Source organism: Peromyscus californicus, unplaced genomic scaffold (assembly GCF_007827085.1).
Source record: "Peromyscus californicus insignis strain IS unplaced genomic scaffold, ASM782708v3 Scaffold_12__1_contigs__length_115047231, whole genome shotgun sequence".
NCBI lineage: Eukaryota > Metazoa > Chordata > Mammalia > Rodentia > Cricetidae > Peromyscus > Peromyscus californicus.
The window spans coordinates 97,393,193-97,415,458 of record NW_026294413.1 but is presented as its reverse complement, the minus strand read 5'-3'; the positions used below and the strand labels follow the sequence as shown (position 1 = coordinate 97,415,458).

Here is a 22,266-nt window from a genome sequence, read left to right as displayed (position 1 = left end):
TTGGATCTTGATATAATCTTGGTGGGTGGGTAGGTATTCTCCTCACAGAATAGAATTGACCTGCAAAATAATAGATTTTCGGCAAAAATGGAGATTTTGTATGGTTTGAAATCTTAAGTTATAACAAATAGATGGTTTAAAAATCACAGGTCCTTGGGATTGCTTAGAAGGGTTTTGTTTTTTAATTTGTTTTGGCAAAGCTTGGAGGCATGTAATTGCTAAAGTAGTATACATCAATTTGTTCTAGTCAGTGCCAAGCATGTTTGTTCTGTGCTTGGGGATTTTTGTTTGTTTAGTATTTGAAAGTTGTTTTTGTTTGGTTGTTTGGTTTGTTTTTAGTATTTGAAAGTTTTATACATTTATCATAAATACCCACTTATTCTTCCCCCTAGTGCCCCACACCCTTGTGTGCTCCCTGTCCCTCAGTCCCCTGTTTTTGTTAATAACTCAGAGTCCATATGCACATGGATATATGTCCCTGATGGAGAGTGACTCCCTCCACTGCCATCAACTACAATCAATTTCTAGGAGGGTGGGACCTCAGAGGTCCCTCCATTTTGGAGTTTTGACTAGATGTGCAGGTAGTCACATGCTGTGAGTGGATGTGTGTAGCAGCCATGTTCAGAAGTCAACAGTTCACAGTACTGTTCCTACAATTCTTTGCACATTCCATCAAGTTCCTTCAGCTTTGGATGCTGGGAGTTGCTATAAATGACTCGTCCACAGCTGAGCACTCAGTCACTTAGACAGTACTTTAGCCAGTTATGAGTCTGCAGCAGCCACTACCCCACTGCAGAAAGAAGCCTCTCAGCTGGGCAGTGGTGGCGCACGCCTTTAATCCCAGCACTCGGAAGGCAGAGGCGCAGATCTTTGTGAGTTCGAGGCCAGCCTGGTCTACAGAGTGAGATCCAGGAAAGGCACAAAGCTACACAGAGAAACCCTGTCTTGAAAAAAAAAAAGAAAAAAGCCTCTCTGACCAAAGGTGAAAGCAACATTAGGTTATGGGTATTGACATACATATTTGGAAGTTAACATGACATTTTAGCAAAACAACATTTTATTCTACTAGGGTTTATGATCTTCTAAGTTAAAAGCCTTATAATGCCAAATCCGAAATCCTTCCTGAGGCACAGACCATATCCAATCAGAAAGCACTTGGTGACCTTCATAACCTTCATGTAACACCTGCCTACAAGTCAGTATTGTAGCATTCAGGGTGTAGCATCAAATAAGATCAACAGCCTACTCAACACCTTCTGGCACTATGTAAGTTAACGAGGAGGGAAAGTATCCTGGCCAGTTCAAAGTTGATTTCTGTATGTCCTGAGCAAGTGTTTTGCAGTGGGCAGTGAAGAGCAATGGCAACAGTTTATTTGGGGTGCCTCTGGGCCTACCAGACCAATAACTCTAGATCCCGTACTTGGCACTGAGATTTTCGTTTAAACATGCCTTCTGGAAGCAACAGCATCTACTCAGTTTTGTTCAAGTTCCTTTCATATGTTAGCTTACAACCTAACTGATATCCATAATCTTCATGTATTCTTAGTTTTGGTTAGCAACCCTCCTACCCTCCTTACACCGATCACCCTGTGTTTATGTAGTCCCAAGATTCCCCTCTTCCCCTTTTTCCTGTAACCTGTATTCTACTGCCCCCTCTAATGGAGCTTTTTTCTTTGACTAGAAGATCCTGGGTTTCCATACAGCTTTGCCATGTCCTCTTCCCCTTGGTTGAGTCTTCTGCCCGCCATATTCCCCACCCCCTCCATGTTTGAACCTTTCCACCACCTCTCTACTTTGATTTTACCTGGGTTTTACTAGCCCCTCCCTTAAGCATCCAGTCCCAATGGCTCATTTCCAGTTTCCTGACTTCCACATGTACTCCAGGTTAAACATTAAAAAAAAAAAAAAAAAGTCGGGCGGTGGTGGCGCACGCCTTTAATCCCAGCACTTGGGAGGCAGAGCCAGGCGGATCTCTGTGAGTTCGAGGCCAGCCTGGGCTACCAAGTGAGTTCCAGGAAAGGTGCAAAGCTACACAGAGAAACCCTGTCTCGAAAAACCAAAAAAAAAAAAAAAACCAAAGCTAGGATCCACATATAAGAGGAAACATGGCTTTTGTCTTACTTTCCCCGAGTAACTTCTTTCATTTTGCTAGTTCCACTTACCTGCAAATTTCATAATTTTTCTATACTACTGAGTACTACTTAATCATTCATCGGTTGATATCTTAGTGGTGCCATTTCCTGGCGACTATGAATTGGGCATCATTCAGAACTGCCAAAATCAAGATATAAATGACAACAAATGCTTTCAAGGACACTTGAGTGTAAACTAGTAGAGTCACTCTGGAAATCAGTCTAGGGGTTTCGAAAAAACTGGACAGAACTACCATGACCCAACTAGATCATTCCTGAGCATATTCCAACAGCACTTTACATCCTGCTGCAGAGAAATGCATCTATAATTGCCTTTACCTTTTTTTTTTTTTTTTGGATTTATGTATACGGTGTTATGCCTGCATGTGTGCCTGCATGCCAGAAGAGGGCACCAGGTTTCGATCTTATTGTAGATGGTTGTGAGCCACTATGTAGTTGCTGGGAACTGAACTAAGAACCTCTGGAAGAGCAGCCAGCCCTCTTAACTGCTGAGCTGTCTCTCCAACCAGCCTTTACCTATTTTTAATGAAGGCTAGAGAGATTGCTCAGCAGGTAGCATGCCACAGAGCCTGATGACTTTAATTGGATCTCTGGGACCCATATGGTGGAGGGAGAGAACAAACTCCTGCAGACTCTAGCTTCTACATGTGTGCCCATGTGTCTTTTTAAGGAGGTGGAACTTCAGAGAGCATTACAAGAAAGCATGGACAAGTCAGCCCAGTTATGTTCTGAACTTGGCAATGTAGAATGACTGAGACTGAATGGTGAATGGAAATTGAGAGAGATCTTTACTGGTTGATATGATCTGTGTTCAAGATTATGAAATTTGGTAGTCCTTGAATTCTTGGCACCAACTGGAAACAAAGAATGAGTGGCCTGAGGCATGTCAGTCTGAAAGCTTGCAACTGATCACCAGTAACCAAGAGAGGTCTAATACTGTTAAAGCAGTTGGCCTTGCTGACCTTGGAGCACACAGTGCTTACGGCAGAGGTGGAGCATTTTAAAGTCTCAACAACACTATCTTCAGAGTTTGAGTCACTCCAGATGTCAGCACACCTGAGTGACCCATGAATCACTCTTAGGGGATTGGTGTATCTATTAGACACTCTTAAGTAATAGTTGGAGCACAAGAAGTAATACTTAAGTGACTCACGATTATCCAGAAAATAAAAAACGGATTATCCATAGTAATTTTAATGAGTGCTGAGAAGTCTTGGTACTTCTGGGAAGAAGAAAGTCTGACCTCATATCCACAGGCAGCAGGTGTGGGGAGTGTTGACCTACTTAGCAGAGAATTCAGCTCCACCACAGGACCCAATCAAATCCTGCATGGTATTGGAAGCTGTAAAGTCTGGAGGACTCTACTTGTGCTCAAAGTCAAGGACTGCCACTCTAGGTGTCTCAAAATAGAAGTATAATCAGCGGACTCATTTAAGTAGAATAATGCATCCTAAAGCTGATATGGGGTTGGGGGCACCAAGATGACTTGCTGGGTAAAGGCACCTGGTGCCAAGTCTTATGACTTGAGTTTGATTCCTAGGACCCATATGGGTTTGTTTTTCCATTGGTAAATTGAGGAAAATGGGGAGTTTGATGTTTTTTAGTATAGTTCAATTGCCCATGGTTAGTATGTATGAGTGTTGTGCCTGCATGTGTATGTGACCCATGTGTGTGCCTGATGCCCTCTGAAGCCAGAAGAGGATGTCAGAATTCTTGGGACTGGGATTACAGACAGTTGTAAGCTGCTTTGTGAGTCTGAGAGTCAAATCTGAGTCCTCTGGAAGAGTAGCAAGTGCCCTTAACTGCTGAACCATCTCTCCAGTCCCTGGGTAAAATTTAAAAATGAAAATCCATATGGAGAGACATTGAAACACTTGATAGGGAGCTCCTGGAAAAAAGGTCAGACCCACTGCAGTGCTGGCCTTAAGCCTTCAATCCTCCATGGCCCAGCATTCTTTGCCACCTTTATTCCTCCAGCTGAGTTGACTTTACCCCAGGACTGCCCATCTCCAGCAGCTCCACACAAATCTCCATTCTGTTCTGGGTCTTCTAGTGGTAGGGAAGCAAGGTGACACCTTCTGGGAAGGCTGCTGTTGAGTAGCAAGGAACAGAACACACCAACAGGATCCATCTTGAGCCTTCTTGCAGCCCTAAGCAGAAACCCTTGTCCCTTCAGCTCTATCCATACCCTCCCTGCCAGTTCTCACATGGGCTCTACTTGTCCTCACCTTTCTCTATAAAAATCCACATGTGCACTGGGCAGTGGTGGCGCATCCCTTTAATCCCAGCACTCTGGAGGCAGAGACAAGTGGATCTCTGAATTTGAGGTCAGCCTGGTCTACAAAGCTCCAGGACAGCCAGGGCTACATGGAAACGCCGTCTCAAAAAACAAAACAAAAATCCACATGTGCAAGTGTTGTCTGTCTCCTATTGTAACTAAGGAAGACCTAAAATTCAGTGTGTGTATGTGTGTGTGTGCCTAGTACAGCAAGAGAGAAAGTGCCTATTAAAGCATCAGGTATCTTTTAACACAGGTGGTAGTTGAATACTATTTGGAGACTGATTGTTGGAAAAGAGCTAGCCACCCCATTTCTGGATATATATCCCAAGAATGTGAAGTCAGTATGTTGAAAAGATATTTGTGCACCTGTATTCATCACAGCCCTGTTCACAATAGCCAATAGAGAATCAACCTGAGTGTCCATCAGTGACTGAGTAGATAAAAGGTATCTGGTATATATGTCCAACATAATTCAACTAGACCTTGAAAAGGCAAATTTGCCATAACATAAGCAACAACCTGGGTATTGTGTTAAATGAAATAAACAAGGCACAGGGCTGGGCGGTGGTGGTGCAGGTGGATCTCTGTGAGTCTGTCCTAGTCTACAGAATAAGTTCCAGGACAGCCAAGGCTACACAGAAACCTTGTCTCAAGGGGGGTGGAGTGGGGTGGGGTGGGGATAAGGCACAGAAACAAAAGGAATGTGTGCTCTTATACGAACTCAAGCCATTAAACTCAAGCAAAGCAGCAAATGGGATGGGCTGTTTCCATCAAGAGCACAGAGACTGGCATCCTAATTTCAACACCAACTTGCAGTGGCCATGGAAGAACAGAGAAAACAGAAAAAAAAGTCTTCCTGCAAGCCTCTGTGAGCTGGTAGAGAACATGACATTCAGGAAACTTATCAGTGGAGGAAACCCGAGAGTAGCTGCTTCCATGGAAAGTCAGGGTGGCCCCAGAATCAAGGCTGTGGGAGAAGTATCTGGGGGCCCAGAGATGTGAGTTAATAGGATGACTCAGACTCACCACAGCAGTGAGAACAGAGGTCAGGCCCTTGTCAAGGGCAAGGACTGAGGGAGCACCTCCACAGCCGCACCCCAAACCCACCACATACACCAGCCTTGCTGTCAGCTTCGTCATGTCCATAGGCAGGCAAGACCAAGTGGATAGAATGAAGGCATAAGAGGAAGTTCAGTTCAGGTTAGCTGTAAGTAATTAAAACCATCTTGCTGGGCTTCCTCCCGACTGTGCACGCACCCTGGAACTCTGAGGGAGAACAACAGCTTTGGAGTCTGACAAACCTAGTTCCAGGTGAGAGCCCCTCATGCCTGCAAAGCCAATTGAAACTTTACATTCCCCGGGATCAAGTAGAGAAGGAATTCAGTGCAGCGATGAAAGCCTGGGACCTGGGGCCTCTTGTCACCCTCCATTAGTTGCTGCTCCACAGTTGGCGAAGCACACAGGAGGGAAAGTCATTTCTGGTCAACCACAAGGTCTATAAAGAAAAGGTAGGTGCTGCCTGAGGTGTGGAACTCAAGCCAAAGTGAACAAACTGGGTGGGGAGGCGGCAGGCAGCTTCCTCCTTACGGCTCTCAGAAATGACCAAGTTGATTTGAAATGCTTTTTTCTTCCTTATAAACCCCCCTTGTTTTAGGTGTGTCTCTGAGAGATTCTCTTCTCAGGATGGCCGCCAAGTTTTCAAAATCATCCTTGGAAACCATTCAAATTTGGGTATTTCTTTTTTCCATACTAAAGTTGCATATGCTTGAGACTAACAGGCATCCCCATTATACTTCTCATTTTCACCTCTCAGCTCAACATGAGATTTTGAATATTCTAAAAAGCCAGAGGTGTTTCTTCCTTTTTTAAAGTAAGAAGTTGACAGTTATCTTTGAAATGTTAAAAGTAAGTGAAAATCTGAGAAGAGTCATTGTCCCTGGGGCTGAGCTTGGAGTTTATGTTAATACCCTGTACTGTTTTAATCTGCTTCAGTCAGTTTTTGTGAGCATTTAAAAAGGAGGCAGAATCCCAACATAGGACTCAGTTATTCCCCTGAAACTTAGGACCCCAGGAAAACCTGCAAATGTGAGAATTTTTTTTTTTTTTTTTTTTTTGTGTGTGTGTGTGTGTGTGTGTGTGTGTGTGTGTGTAAAAGCCCCCAAGATAGCCAATTCCCCCAACCCTTAGCTGATACTGCCCTTGTAGCTTTCTCCTGTGATAAGGAACAAGCTGTGCTAAGAACCGAAAGCCCATTTCTGGTTCCATGATGGAATGAAGAGAACTCCCAGGAGAACGATGGCAGCCTGTCCTAGTGGGTCAGAAGGCGAAGGCAGCCCTCCCCTAAGCAGTCTACGTTCAGGAACAACACTAGAGCTGGTGCCCAGGAAAGAGGTGGGGCAGCCACTGTTGGAGCAAGGTGTGTATTCTCCAGAGGTGATATTAGAAGGAAAAAGAACAACTTAGCTGGCAGAAAGGTAAGTACTGCCTTAACGTGACCTACAGTCTGACAGACTAGGAACCTGAACTAGTTTCTGTGGGTGAACTAACTGAAGTTTTTCACCCTATAAAAAGCATAGGCTGCTGGTCAAGATGTCCCTTGCCCATTGGTTTTTTGCACTGAACAATTTGGGGCACAAGTCTAAACTAGAGCCCCAAGGTTAAGTGTACCATGGGACAGACTCCGTCAACAGGGGATGTCTGACTGGTCTGTTTCCAGAAGGGCGTTCCTGCAGGCTGGCCCACCTGCCAACACTTCACATTTCTTCTTAGGTCAGAGTCAGCTGCTGCCCTGTGCCCACCCATATGGAGAGCCCCTCCCACACATGTTCCTTGCACTCTTTTGGCTGGAAGGACACTGCATGCTTCTCAGTCTTTTACTCCTTAGGTTCTGATCTGACCATATGCAATGCAGTCAGTTTTCCTCTCTTAGTTTACCTCTTCTGGGCAGAGCCTTAATCTTCCAACCATCTCTGGAATGACAGCCTAACCTAGGGCCAGGTGGCCCGGTGCCTTCAACTTTCAGCACAACCAAGGCATTGGAGAGGCCTGTACCACCCTCAGCTGCCCAGAGATGCCCACGAATCACAAGGATGCCACGGGCCCACAGTGTCTGCCCTGCTCTTCTTTTGCTGTGTGGGTTCAGGCCATTTGTCTCTCAGACCTCTACAGCTGGGAGGAAAGAGAAGTCGGAGAGCTAACAGTCAACACCAGCCACCATCACCACCGCAGCGGCCAGGAAAGCTGAGAGAGAAGATTCCTGAGCTGGGTCTGGAAGGAGGAGCAGGAGCTGGTTCAGGAATCTAGGGTTTGGCCAGAGCTGGGTAAAGGCTCAGCGGAGTGGGTGGGAGTTGTCCACCCACTATCCCTCACAGACTGGAGATCACCTGGCCCTTTTATCCTCAAGCCTGGCACTTGCTGAGATGCCCATACAGTATTGTTAAAGGCCCCTGATGCTTGCCTTGCCCCACAGAAAGTTGTCTTCCATTCACTCCCTAGGCTTCATAGACTGTTCCTAACAGAAAAAGGGACCATAAGTGTCCATCCATCTGTCTACCCAACCAAAAGACACCAGGCCTCCCTTTTTCATCTTGGCCCATATAACTCCTCTGTTGTTCAGGAAGCCCACCATGACCTAACCTACCATACCAAACCACTGCTCTACCCAACCCTATCTACTCCATCTCTGCACAGCCTTCTCTCCTTCCTCCAACCAACTAGACAACACCTTTCGTGGGCCTTTGGTATGGTACGGCATAGTGTGGCAGTCACCTCCTTGCACAGCAGTCTCTGGGGCCAGGCACAGTATTTTTCATGTCCTTGTGGTTTGGCTGACATCCCAGTGAAGGGCCTATGTCTAAGGGATGGGTGCCCTAGCCTCCTGCAACTGTGACACATTCCCTTACTCTTCCAGTCAGCTTCTCCCCGACGTCATGCCTTGCTCAGGCTGACGTGCAGCACTCTTACCTACACACCTTGCCAATTGCCCACCAGGGGCTAGCAGTGGCCCCCCACATAACCTCACAGTGGCGTAAGTACCCAGCTTGGTACAGATGACTTCTGGAGCATGTCGTCAGGCAGCTCTGTGTCCACTTCACATATGGACAGCAGACTCAGAAACATTTAATGACAGCAAGTTCAAGATAACACGCTGATAAACATGAGAGAAAGGATTTAAACCTAGGCCGTTTGGCTCTCCCTAAGGCTTTGCCTTTGGTTTTATGGCCCCCTTCCCCAGCCATATTTACAAGAAAGCAGGAAGATCTGCATTTGATGGAGTTATTGCTGACTCTAAAAGTTAACGTTCAACCCTGGACAATGGCTTTTCCTTGCATGAGAGCTTCCTTCTCTAACCAGCTCTCAGGGCTGCACATTTCCAAATCCCTGCAATGTCATCTAGTCCTGACTTCTTGAAGAGCTGGTTTATTATCCTGTTGGGAGGAGACTTCTAGGGCTGGGATGCCTTGCCTGTGGGGGAACGCCTCTCTCTGTCACTATAAATGTCTTCAGAGGCCAAAGAGAGGCCTTCTGTGTCATCGCTCCCTCCCTAGCTGTGAGACTCCAGCTACTTCACTATGAGACTTCTAGCCCTTTCCAGTCTGCTCTGCGTGCTGCTCCTCTGCTTCTCCATTCTCTCCTCAGAAGGTAAGGCTGCCCTCTGGGCTCTAGTCCCTGAGTAGTGATTCCATAGTCTGGGAAGGTTCCAAACAGGAACTAATGGGGAGCAGGTCCCGGCAGAGAGTCCTGAATGCTGGAAAGAACTATGCAGATACTCTGTCCACCACAGTGCCCAACAGGTAGCTTGGGGACTTCAGGCTTTATATCTTCTTCGTGCAGTCCTATATTCCCAAACACGCTGAGGGCATACTGTATAAACTAAGGGTTTGGCATGAGATGTATAAATTAAGGGTTTTGACACCAGATGTATAAACTGAGGGATTTGGTGTCAGATATATAAAGAGAGGGCATGACCACTCCAAGGTATGGTTGAAAGGAAGGTTTTTATAGTAGATATAAGGTAAGTACAGCCAGATGCAAAGAAAGGAAGTAGTAAACTGAACATGGCCAGCAGAATGGACTCGGTCGTGAGAGGAGAGATGGGAGAGTGAGACAGGAAGACAAAGAGTTCCCAACAAAGGAAACCAAGAGAGAGGAGGCCAAGAGCGGAAGACAGAGGAGAGTGCCTGGCTGAAATGACAAGGTTACATGGAAATAAGAAGCTGGGGAGGTGAGCTGGAGGAGTTTAGCATTGGGGGCAGGGTGAGAAAAGCTGAGAGGAGCTACTAGTAGTTGTTCTACTGAGAGAGCCTGGAGAGGCTGCATGTGCTTTGGTGTGCTAATGGACACCACAGACAGCCAGTTGTCTGAAAAGTAATAAGGAAATGGCTCCTTTGGTTGAGGAAAACATGCAATGGAATTCAGGGGAGTGGAGTTTCCTTTGTTACCTGATACCTGTATGAAGCTGCGTGCTCACCCTGCAAACACAAATCCTCTCAGAGAGCTACTCACCTGAGTCTTGACTGGGAAGTCAGGGAGTCTCTATTGCCACTTGTGTTATGTTGGGGACAAAGTAAATGAACAATTGACCTTCTGAACTTGAGTATCTCAAATCCTTATGAGAGGAAAGCTCCATGGGCAGGTGAAATGGGGTTATGCATGATAAGGGGATATGTGTGTGGGATGCTGCTGTGTGTTCAGATGTGGGGAACATACATGATCTTTTTGTCCCTATAGAGATGAATATTTATATCTCCTGCCTTTAAGGTTCATTTTATGTATGTGTGTCTATGTGTGGATATGCCACATGTGTGCAGATGCCTTCAAGGGCCAGAAGAGGGTGCTGGATTCCCTGCTGTTGGAGTTAGAGGTGGTTGTGAGTCACTTGAGTTCTTGGAACCAAGTTTGGGTCCTCTAGAAGAGTGGTAAGAGCTCATAAAGCCTGAGTCACCTCCCCATCTCCTTACTATCTTTCTTCATTTTAAAAGCTGAGTGCCTCCAACACTCAGGAGGCAGAGGCAGGCAGATCTCAGTGAGTTCAGGCCAGCCTGGTCTTCTATAAAACGAGTTCTAGGACAGCCAGGAGAAACCCTGTCTCAAAAAACAAAACAAACAAACAAAAAACAAGAAAAAGGTGAATATTGGAGCCTTTTTCTCTTACTTAACCTCCAATTAATTTTTTGTATCAATAGTTATGATGATTTTAACACTTAGTAGACATAAAAGGTTTTTTAAAAAGGACACCCCTCACCATATTACTTTATCACTCAAAATACTGATGGTTGACCTTAGTCCTGTACAGCATCATCTCTGAATAGTAGGACTACAGGAAGCACTTTGTTCTGGTGGAAGCCCTACCTCAGTCTCCTTCCAGCATCTCTCCCCAAACCCTGCCTGACCTTAGAAGCCCACCAAACGTGACTCCTCCCCCAGAGATGTTCAAGACCACTCCCACAGGGTATTTAAACTGCCTCCCAGAAAACAGACATGTGGTTTTTCTGTCTCTCTTCCCAGTCTCCTCTCTAGGGGCCGGAAGATAATCCAGGAGTGCTTTACCCATTAAGCCTAGGCTTTTTCTTAATTTGGTTTGTTTTGGCCTGATTTGGATTGCTGCCTCATAGAAGAGGCTTATGGGGTGCAGAAACTTTTCACACTTGTTTTTGGTTAGTTAGTTGGTTGGTTGGTTGGTTTCATTGCTCAAGTTTCTGTGGTGAAAAGGTCAGCAGAGCCCACAGCATGACATTTATCATACCGCTATTTTTGAATTATTTCAAGGTCACCAATACGATTCTAATGGAAAATCAATGAGAATGAATGTCTTTGACTGTAAACCTTCCCCCTATTCAGGACTGTGTCTGGGAGCTTCAGGCTATGTCATTACTCAAAATACATGTGTTGCCAACCTATGAGTGTTCATCCATGAATTCATGTGCTTGGACACACTATATTAAGCATACCATCACAAAAGCTTTGTGTATATAAAATGTTTCCTGTATTGTTTTCTTAGACTACAGATCTGGAGTATCAAGTCAGAATTCATGCCTCAGTGCAAAGACATTTCTCCTCAGTGCTATGCTTTTCTAAACAGCATTATGAAGAGGAAACATCCACAGGGCACAGTGACCTCCAACATTGTTTTTATCTCTGGAAAGTCACACAATATAGGCTACTTCTTCCCCAGCCCCCAGCCCACTTCATCCTGTTTGTTTGTTTGGTTTTGGCACTGGTTGTTTGTTTTTAATAAATGTTTGTTTGTTTTGCTTTGTTTTATTTTTCAACACAGGGTTTCTCTGGGAAGCCTAGGCTATTTTTGCTCTGTAAACCAGTGTGGCCTCGAACTCAGAGATCTGCCAACCTCTGCCTCCCCAGGGCTGAGACTAAAGGAGTGTGCTACCACTGTCCAGCTTTTAACAAATATTCTTGAACTCTGGGTTTTCTCGGTAGAAGCCCTCCCAGTCATATCCTGGTACAGATTGGCCTGACGGTGGCCCTGGCCCACTAATTGGAGAATCTGTCCCCTTTTACTTCTCAGGGAAAAGGCATCCTGCCAAGACCACAAAACTCAGGTTTTGCTGTAACCTGGTCCCTAGATCCAGACTGACAACCCAGAAAGGTAAGTAACCTCATCCTGTCAGGGCTGGGAGTGGGAAGATTTCTAGGGTGGCCATGGGACAGACCAGATTTGTGATCTGCCCCAGCCAGTGTCTTGTGACAAGCTCTGGGACAGATGACCCACAGTCAATCTCAGTCACAGAGGTTAGAGTCCTCTGAAGAGTCAATGACTTAGCCATTTAAAACTGAACACGTTCTGTTAAGAAAAAACTCTTAAGAATGGCATAGGGACCAGGCATGGTAGCACATAGCAATCCCAGAATTAGAGAAGCTAACAAAACATGATGATGAATCTTGAGACCAGCAAGGGCTTACACAATGAATTCAAGGCTCAAAGGCCTGGGATCTGGCTCAGTCAGTGGAAAAATGCTTGCTTAGAAAGCTCGGGATCCTGTGTTCAGTCCCTATTGCAAGAAAAAGAGAAGAGAGGAGAGATGTGGGGGAGCGCCCATTCCTGGATGGGAGGCCTCATGGGGAAGATTAGGAACCCGACTGCAGATGATAGAGAATAGGAAACTGGTACAGAGGAAACAACAGGCATGAAGGTGTGGTGTGGGCAAGCAGGAGACACAGAGACAGGAGAGCTAGAGGATGGGAGGTGCCCATTGGATCTGCAAACCATAGCCCACCTGGATACCTGAAGCAGGACCTGCGTGAAGGTCTCCAGCCAGTGTGTCGAGTATGTGGGTGCAGAGAACTCTAGGAGACAAGACAGCACCAGAGATGTAGACAGGTACACTGAGGCTCAGTTTGAAACCAGCCTGACCATGAGGCCTGAAAGAGCCAAGCTGCCCTCTCCCAGACCTGGGGGACCTGACAATGGCTAGTCACAAAGATAGGCCCAGGTCCCGATCTCAAAGCACACAGATCCCAGCAATGGCACTCCAGGCCAGCAGCAGGCCAAAGCTCTGAGCTGCTGGCCCAGGGTGGGTGGTTAGGATGGCTGGAACTTTGCAACTTTTGTACAGAGAGTCCTGGAGCTTAGAGCAGGCAGAGACCTGTGGGAAGGCAGGCAGCAGAACTCAGAGCAGACATGGCCTGACTTGAGCTTAGGGCCTGTGTCTCAGCTCTCTGTAGCCCCAGTGCTAATTCTTGGGAGCCCAAGGCTTCAGCTCCCCGTGTTGCTACAAGGTGTGGCACCTGAAGCCCATGACCAGCTACCAGGGGTGCTGTCTTCCAAGGACTTCCTGTCTTCCTGTGAATGAAGAGGGTGACAGAATTAGAAAGACAAGATAGTTCCAACCTTGGTACCCCTGAGAGGTTGACAGCCCCTCCTCCACACTGCCATCACACCCAGTCAGGGCTGGGTAAAAATAACCACTTCTCTCACACATGCCATGTGAATAACCAAGTGTGAGGCACCCGCCTAGGCAAGGTGGAGGGTGAGCACTGGCTGCCAGCAGCTCTGCTTCCCATAGGAGCTTGTGAAATAAGGTGCAAATGTAGGGGAGAGAGATGCCAGCTCCCCACTGAGGGTGGCTTGCTGGAACTTGTCCTCACCTCTAGCCCCTCCCTGCACAGATGCACAGAGGCAGGAAAGAGAAACTGGGGGGAAGGAGGGCTGCACACACACACTACACATACCCTTATACCCACACAATCATACAGATGCATATGCAAGTACATGCATGCAAACACTTGCACACCACATAATTACGCACTACACACACAAACCTACACACACCACACCACATCACACACATACATACATACACATACTATATATCACACATCTAGAGTCACAGACACACAAATACATGTGACTATACCACCTACTATATATATATATATATATATATATATATATATAGCCACAAATACTATATACATATAGACATACAAATAAATGCATACACACACACACACACACACACACACACACACACACACACATATATACCAACTATATACAGATATGTACACCACATGCACACAAACATACCTACATGTCACATGCAGACTTAGGCACATAAATGCACATACAGACTATGTACAAAGAGGCATGTATAAACACATTCACCACACTCTACACACAGCTCCTAGAAATGTGGAACATGGCCAGGTACACTCCTTGTGTCTAATACAAGAACAGCCTTTTGTTGAGTGCACAATTCTATGGGAGAATGAGCTAAGTTGGGGATCCTATATTGAGACTGGATTTCCATTTGAGCATATATTTCAAAAATTCCATGGCAGAATTCATGAGCAACTTAGAACAAGAAGACTTAATCAGGCATCTTTACTGGACTTTAAAGGCACATAGTTGCCTTTAAAGCCTCAGACCTATGCCAGGGAGTTCTTGTCACAATTATACAGATTGGGGAACTGAGACTCAGAAGGACCCAAAAGCAGAGCTAAACACCAGCGTCTGTGGGTCTCTTGCACTAGAACAGACAATCTGGTCTCTGGAGGGAAGTTTTCTGCAGAATGTGAGCATGAAACCTCCTGGAAGGGAAGTGCCCTCGGGGTGGGGTCCCAGCTCCACCACCTGCTGGCTCTGTGCTCCTGAGCAGGCTCCTCCTCCTCTGTAGAAAGTGTGGCTGCAGGATCCAGCTTGCTGGTATTGAGAAGTCAGTAAGGTATGTTCACAGAGCACATGGCATCGGGTCAAGCCCATAACGCCCTATAAACCTGTCTTGCTGTCACAATGGAGGAGGCTGGGCTTCCAGGGCAGCTGCACCCACCTCAGAGCCCATGTGTAATGTGTATATTTGTGGATGGAGTTACATGGCACATAGGTGTTGTGTATGTTGTATTTGTATATGTATCTATGTATGTTTGTGTGTGTGTGTGTGTGTGTGTGTGTGTGTGTGTGTGTGTGTGTGTACCTCTCCTTCCAGCTTCTCCTTTCAGTCCTGACTCTTTACTGCTGCTGATTACCCAACACCTAACCCAGAAAACATGTTTGCCCAAGCTTGGTGCTTCCACCCAGAGTCTCCCGGGACAGACCCTAAGATTCGGAGAGAAGAAAAGAGAAGATGAATCAGGGTGTTGGGCAATCAGCACAGGATTTCAGGGTGTTTTGTGTTCCCGTAATCTAGTCTCCTGTACCTGCCTCACAGGCACGAGAGCACAGCCTCCACTTTCCATGAGAAAGGAAACTGATGGCAGCTGAGACAATAGAGGCACTCAGAGTGGCTGCAGCTCATGCCAAACCTTTCCTGAGCTCTGCTTTGGGTCTACGCGCTGGGGGCTAGGCCCACAGAATGACCCAATGTGCAAGGCATGGGATTCTGGGCGGAAGTGACAAAAACATCTTTGAAAGTTAACGGGATAAATGACTAGCAGTCTGGCTGAAGTGAACGTACTTACCAGTTTACTAGAAGGAGATGGGACAGAGTTTTCTTAAAGCAGGCTTACAAACTGTAGAGTGACTTATGTAGCAACACTGTCTAGGCAGCACCTTTGAAAGGAACATTCAATACACTGACACAGACAATGGTCTGACCCAGACTCTTAGCTTCTTAGATCCCACCAGATCAAAGTCAGGAGCTAGGAGCCTTTGTGAAGCCATCTTCTTTCCATGTGTCACGAGGTCACCAGGGGAAGCTCCTTCGAGGCCATGTGGACCCGAGACAAGCCCAAGTCCTGAGGATTTGTGCCATACTCCCTGTTTCAAAGCTCAACAAAATGAGTTAATCCACAGGGGCAGGCTCAGGGTAGAAGTCTGCAGGACCACCCCGGTCCCCTGACACGCACACCATCACTGCCCACCATGTAGTGTCTGTCTTTAAAAAGGGACTTAACTACAGTGGTAAAGGTCACCCAGTGGGGAAGAAGGGCCACTTGAGGGTTCCGGGATAGCAATACCGGGGTGGACACAACATATAGACCTAGAACAATAAACCCTAGGGAGGAGGTGGTGGCCAGCACTGGCCACTCTACTGCTGGGCAATCCAATCAGAGGAAACAGTTGCCTGATCCTTGTAATTCTGTTCACTAGCCTTGGCTACACAAGAAGCTACCCTCACCTTGGGAAACCAAAGCAGTAGGCATAGTTCTCAGTGAGTTTGCATGTCAGATAGGCATGTCTTTCATCATAGCCAATCACACTCATTTGTTTGTTTATTTGCTTGGTCGCGTATTTGTGATAGCATAACAGGGTCTTATTTGTGATGACTGCATGAGATTGAGGATGAATAAGGTACTTAAATTTTGGTTTTCATTAGTATTTATATCCACTAACACTTTTAATTCTTGCAATGATCCTGAAAATTAGCTACAGTTAAGGGTTGTTATTTTATGGATGAGGGGGCCAAACAACAGAGAAGTTTCAAGTAACTTGTTGAAGGTCTAGTCAGCTGAAAGCTGGTGAGTATTACTTACAGGCTTTGAATCCAAGCAATTCAGCCTCAGATTCCATGCCATTAACTTCCATTCCACAATGCAGATAGGAATAAACCAGAAACACAAAGAAAAATAATCTCATCACCATTACTTAATAACCCTTTCCATTCTCACTCAAATAACACTTACTCAGTGTTATTTTAATTAGTACTAGGAAAGGCCCTGTAGGTTCCAGAGAGGGCATTATGATCCACTTATGTGATTTCTTTACATTCTAATGTGTAAGAGTGAGTTTTAATTGTGTCTTGCTCCTTCTCTTCACCCTATTCTGTCCTCTTCACTTTGCCTTCCCATGCCCCTCCTTCTTCTCTGCTGTCACTCATCCCCAGGAAACTACACGAGGCACTGCAGACCATGCGGAAGCAAGCCACCATCCAAGTCATGGGTGGTGCCTGGTGCTCTCCCACAGGTATAGAGCTCCTGAAACTTGGCTCCACCCAAATGAGACCTTCAAGCCCAGCTGTGGAGACACCAGAAGCTTTGACTTGCCCCCTGCCAACTTTCATGGTGGCAGTGAGCTGTAATACTGGGATGCTTCACTTCAGACATCCAGGAACATTCCAGAATTCCTTGACCTGGTTCCAACGGTGCCTCCAACCTTCAGAGTCACTATGAAGCCCACATGTCTTCATGGCTCCTCGAGAGTGGAAGTCAAAGATTCGTCCTGTGGGAGCTACAATGCCAGAGATTTCCAAGCTGGCCAGAGTGCAGAATAGCAAGACCTCAGTGTGATCAGCCAGGACTACAGCACCACGGGCAGTCACAGACAGCCTCAAATTCCTAGCATTTAACCAATGGTCTCTGAACCAACTCCTGTAACTTCCTAATTACGTCACCAGGAGAGCACCCAAAATAATAAATAATAAATTGGCTAAACATGGAACATCCTTGTCTGAGAACATAATGTGGCCTGAGGTACAATGTTATGCTAGAAGGAAAGTGTCTGGAAAAACTTGGTGGCTGCTCCATCACAGGACAATCTGACAGTAAGAAAGAGACAGTAGTTAGGTGTTTGGGTCCCACACACCAGGACACAGAGCCTAGTCTTGCCCAGGTTTCTCTGTAGGCTTGACAGTTCAATTTTCTGTAAAACAGAAATGATAGGAAGGATCTACTTAGGAGCAAGCAGACAGGGATAGGGTCCCTGCAAAGTATTAGGCTTAGAAAGGCCCAGCAAACCACCCACCCTGGAGCAGTGTTTATCTCCACAGTGAGCAAAGAGCTCAGAGGAGACAGGTGGCTCAGGTCTAAGAGGCTTGTCGCAGCAAAGCTCCCTCTAATCGGATCCTGCCAGCAAGGTGAGAAGCCCCCTTTCCTATATTACTCCCAGGCCTGAGTGAGAGCACCAGGGCCATCAGGTGTGAGGCTGATAGGCAGGGCATCCCTGAGGACAGCCATGCCCAAGCAAACCAGAGCTTGTGGCTTGTCAGGGGCCAACGGTCCACCTCCCTCTCATAACTGTTCACTCACTCACTCCTCCGCTTACCATTCCCAGGGAGAACAGTGGTCAGACTCTGCACTGGGTCCCAAGGTTCAAATAACATGGTCCTCTGACATCTGAGAGGCTGCCGTTGCTGCGTAAGCACAAGGAGAAGAGCAGAAGGTGAAGTGTAAGAATAAAGAAAAGGGGGCCTGGAGAGATGGCTCAGAGGTTAAGAGCACTGACTGATCTTCTAGAGGCCCTGCGTTCAATTCCTAGTAAACACATGGTGGCTCACAACCATCTATAATGAGATCTGGTGCCCTCTTCTGGCATGCAGGCAGAACACTGTATACATAATAAATAAACCTTTTTTTTTTTTAAGTGTAAAGCAAAGAAGGTAAGTAGCTGAGGTATGAACTCAATGAGAGTCAGATAGAGTCCCCGCTAGAGAGGGATGTGCTGTGCATGGGAGAGGTGGCATATGGGCTGTGGCGTGTGTACTTCACTATGCATGGTAAGTGTTGGTGTGGTATGTAAGTGTAGAGTGTGTATATGGCCCTGTGTGTTTTAGGATGATGTAGAGGTAGGAAGATTTGAGAATTGGAGCAGAATTCATTAACTAGATAACTGTGGTGTGGGCCAGAAGAGAAGCAGAAAATGAGAAGGACTCAGCATGTCCTTGGATTTGCCTTGAGAACAGGAAGGATAAGAATAGGGTAGAGCAGGAGAAAACACGGGTAGCAGCAGCTAGAGTGAGCTGAGGTGGCAGAAGTACAGAAGGCAGGAACAGGCTTTAGGGTGGCAGTGGTGTGGTTTCATGCTCCCCAAGCTTCCTGGGCAGTGGAGGGTGTGTCCACAGTCCATTCGTGGTACTTTCAGACCTTATCAGGAGCTCCTTGTGTCTGAAACTCCTACCTCATTGACAATGGGAGGTCTGGTAGCTTCTGTCTCCCATCCTTATATGCCCTCCATTCTCCCTTGAAAAAGGCAAAGAAACACATGTATAAGACTTTACACGTGTACTTGGGTCTACTAGGAGAAAGAAAGGTAAGAGTCCAAGGACAAAGCCCATGCCATCCTGAAAAGGGCACAAGGAAAGCACACATGGAAGCCTCAGGATCCCTGAGGGAAGGGCGACAAGTTAGTTAACATTAATAAGTAATAGAGGGACACAGCTGATCCTTGGAGAAGAGGGCAGCTCCTAGGACAGGGGGTTGTAGGGACTGCAGTATCTCAGCTCAAAGCTACTTCCTGCAAAAGGTTACTATGAAGGTCAGCCTTCTAGGGACACCAGCCCCAGAGGAGCCCAGGTCATAAGGACTTAAAAAGGAACTACAATCTGGCACCTGCTCCTCCCCACCCCAACTCACACCTACCCCACATATGTCCTTTCCCCAGGGAATAAAAGAAATCTCAAGTCTAGTTTCTAGCTGGAATTTAGCTCACTATCAGGCCTCACCATGGCCCATCAACCAAGGAGGTGGGTGCTGATCCCCACAGACCAAGCATTTATCTCCTCCTTCTTTCACTGGCTTCCAGCATCAGCACCATGGGCTTTTAAACATTCCCAGCAGTGAAGAGCTTTGTTCACAAAGGGCAGACAGGGAAATTAATGAATGTAGTTCCTCATGCTTAGGGAGAAAACCCAAGCATATAGAAGTGACTGTAAAATAATAAGACTACAAGTCACATATTGATTGCCTTTGTTAGCTCCTTGAAGAATCTAGGCATGTTTAGAGGATAGAGTAGGGTTATTAGAAGAAGTTTATAATTTCCATGGTAACTAAAAGAGTCCATGGTCCCTGAAGGGGTGGGACACTTGGAGCAGTTGATAGAGCATGAACATCTGAGACAGATTTGGGGATCAAGCAATGGCTCTGTCACACATACATTTATGCAATGTTGGATGAGGTCAGGTGACTTCTCAGATCCTCAGTATTCCCATCTGTAAAATACTATAAATTACCCATCACCTCTCCCAGATTATCTGTGTGCCAATGGTCATCAGGAACATGAGCCTTGATAGCATAGTGAGCACCTGCCACAGTAGAGGGAGACTGGGAAGCCTGGCCCACTTCCCTTTTTTGTGTTCATGATGGGCATGTATATTTACATTGAGAGATAAGGTCACATGTAGATGAGGAAATTCACATGCAGATGCGGTGTGTGTGTGTGAGTGTGTGTGTGTGTGTGTGTGTGTGTGTGTGTGTGTGTGTGTGTACAAAGGGGTCTGCAAACAGGAGTAGAACTCATATGATTGTGGATAGCTGTGGGAACATGTATGAGGGAAAAGGACTGTGGCTTAGCATGCTCTGCTACAACCTGTGGGTTGTGACCCTTTTGGCAAACCTCTGTATCCAAAAACTATATTATGATTCACAAAAGTAGCAAAATTACAGTTAGGAAGTAGTAATGAAAATAATTTTATGGTTGGGGTGACAACATGAGGAACTGTATTAGAAGGTCCCAGCATTAGGAAGGTTGAGAACCACTGTTCTAGTATGATGTGGGATGGTCTATATGTCAAATGTGTTGCTGATTGGTCAATGAATAAATCACTGATTGGCAGTGGCTAGGCAGGAAGTATAGGCGGGACTAAGAGAGGAGAAGAGAGAGGACAAGAAGCTGGGTGGGAGAGACGCTGCCAGCCGCCATCAGGACAAGGAAGATGTAAAGTACCGGTAAGCCACAAGCCACGTGGCAAGGTATAGATTAATAGAAATGGATTAATTTAAGCTGTAAGAACAGTTAACAAGAAGCCTGCCACGGCCATACAGTTTGTAACCAATATAAGTCTCTGTGTTTACTTGATCGGGTTTGAGCGGCTTGGGACTGGCGGGTGAGAGAGATTTGCCCTGACTGTGGGCCAGGCAGGAAAACTCCAGCTACAAATGGCGTCCAACGTGGTGGCAAGAGTTTCCACCTAAAACCTAAGAAAAAAGATTCTAAAACGGAGCTAAAAACAGTTCCTAATTTTCTCTCTCAAATGAGCGACAGCTGCCGGTTTGAGCTACTGGCTGGTTGCTGGCGTGCGCGCTCGACCTGCAGTATGGCGGGAATGAAGTCTCTACAAATGACACATTAAGCTGCATTGTGGATTTAGCCTTTGCTAGTACAAAACAAAAAAAGAGGTTTCTGAGCTACACGCTGCTTGGATAAAAGCATAGACCCACGATAGCTCCCAGAGCTGGCGGTAAGCATACTGCCGCCATGTTGGGAAGCTGAGGTGGGCGGAGCCAGCAGCCACAGCTGCTACAGCTTAAAACAATAGATTCACAATAAGACAGATTCAGATGTAATAGTTTAAAATGTATGTAAAATATACGTAGGCTTGAAAGAAAAAAAAAGGTGATATATACAGTATAGAAACAAATACATGGTTTTAAAAAATAAAGTCTTTAAAGAGACAGTAAAAGTAATATAAAAAATAAGCCACGTAGAGATGACTATTACACAGAGAGTCTGGATTGTGTTGTCTTTGGGATTCTTAACTACAGAGAGATATTTGATTGTAAAGGAAGCTGAGTTAAACCAGTATGTATATTTTAAAGATACTTTGACTTCAAAATTTGGATGTAAGGATATGTTGCTTTGGAAAAGAGTCTCTTTTGTTTCCACAGAAAGCAAGAGGCTATGGATTTGTTCCAGATTAAGACACATCAGGTTTGACCAGCCAAGACCACCTGAAAGGTCTCCGATGACACCATGGCCCAGATGATCCAACATCCAGAACCGTTTCAAGGCAACTGGCTCAGATGATACAGCCTCACGGACTACTCCATGATCCTAAAATTTTCTTTGTTTCCCCAGAAGATACAGCGCCCCCCTCCAGCAGGAAGTAGTAAGAGAAGCTACGCCCAAATTCCCAAATATACCAAGCTGACTTTGGAGATGTGTAAAGGTTAAAACCTTCCTTTTTAAGAAAAGAAAAGGGGAAGTGATGTGGGATGGTCTATATGTCAAATGTGTTGCTGATTGGTCAATGAATAAATCACTGATTGGCAGTGGCTAGGCAGGAAGTATAGGCGGGACTAAGAGAGGAGAAGAGAGAGGACAAGAAGCTGGGTGGGAGAGACGCTGCCAGCCGCCATCAGGACAAGGAAGATGTAAAGTACCGGTAAGCCACAAGCCACGTGGCAAGGTATAGATTAATAGAAATGGATTAATTTAAGCTGTAAGAACAGTTAACAAGAAGCCTGCCACGGCCATACAGTTTGTAACCAATATAAGTCTCTGTGTTTACTTGATCGGGTTTGAGCGGCTTGGGACTGGCGGGTGAGAGAGATTTGCCCTGACTGTGGGCCAGGCAGGAAAACTCTAGCAACACTAGTAGATCAGATGAAGGTAGAGGACTTGTGCTGACATGTTGGCAGAGTGACCTGGAGCACACATTCATGACAGGCTGGCAGGTGACATTCTAAGTCTTGTTTATCAAGAACTGGGCCAGCGGCTATAAA

At 46.0% G+C, this 22,266-nt stretch overlaps 1 protein-coding gene across 1 annotated transcript; it reads left to right on the top strand.

Moving 5' to 3' along the window:
• Positions 1-6,538: 6,538 nt before the first annotated feature.
• Positions 6,539-17,262, top strand: Gpr15lg (G protein-coupled receptor 15 ligand). The gene is made up of 3 exons (XM_052733998.1): positions 6,539-9,075; positions 11,960-12,040; positions 16,716-17,262. The coding sequence occupies exons 1-3, from the start codon at positions 9,006-9,008 to the stop codon at positions 16,799-16,801; spliced, it is 237 nt and encodes a 78-aa protein (XP_052589958.1). The 5' UTR covers positions 6,539-9,005; the 3' UTR covers positions 16,802-17,262.
• The last annotated feature ends 5,004 nt before the right edge of the window (positions 17,263-22,266 follow it).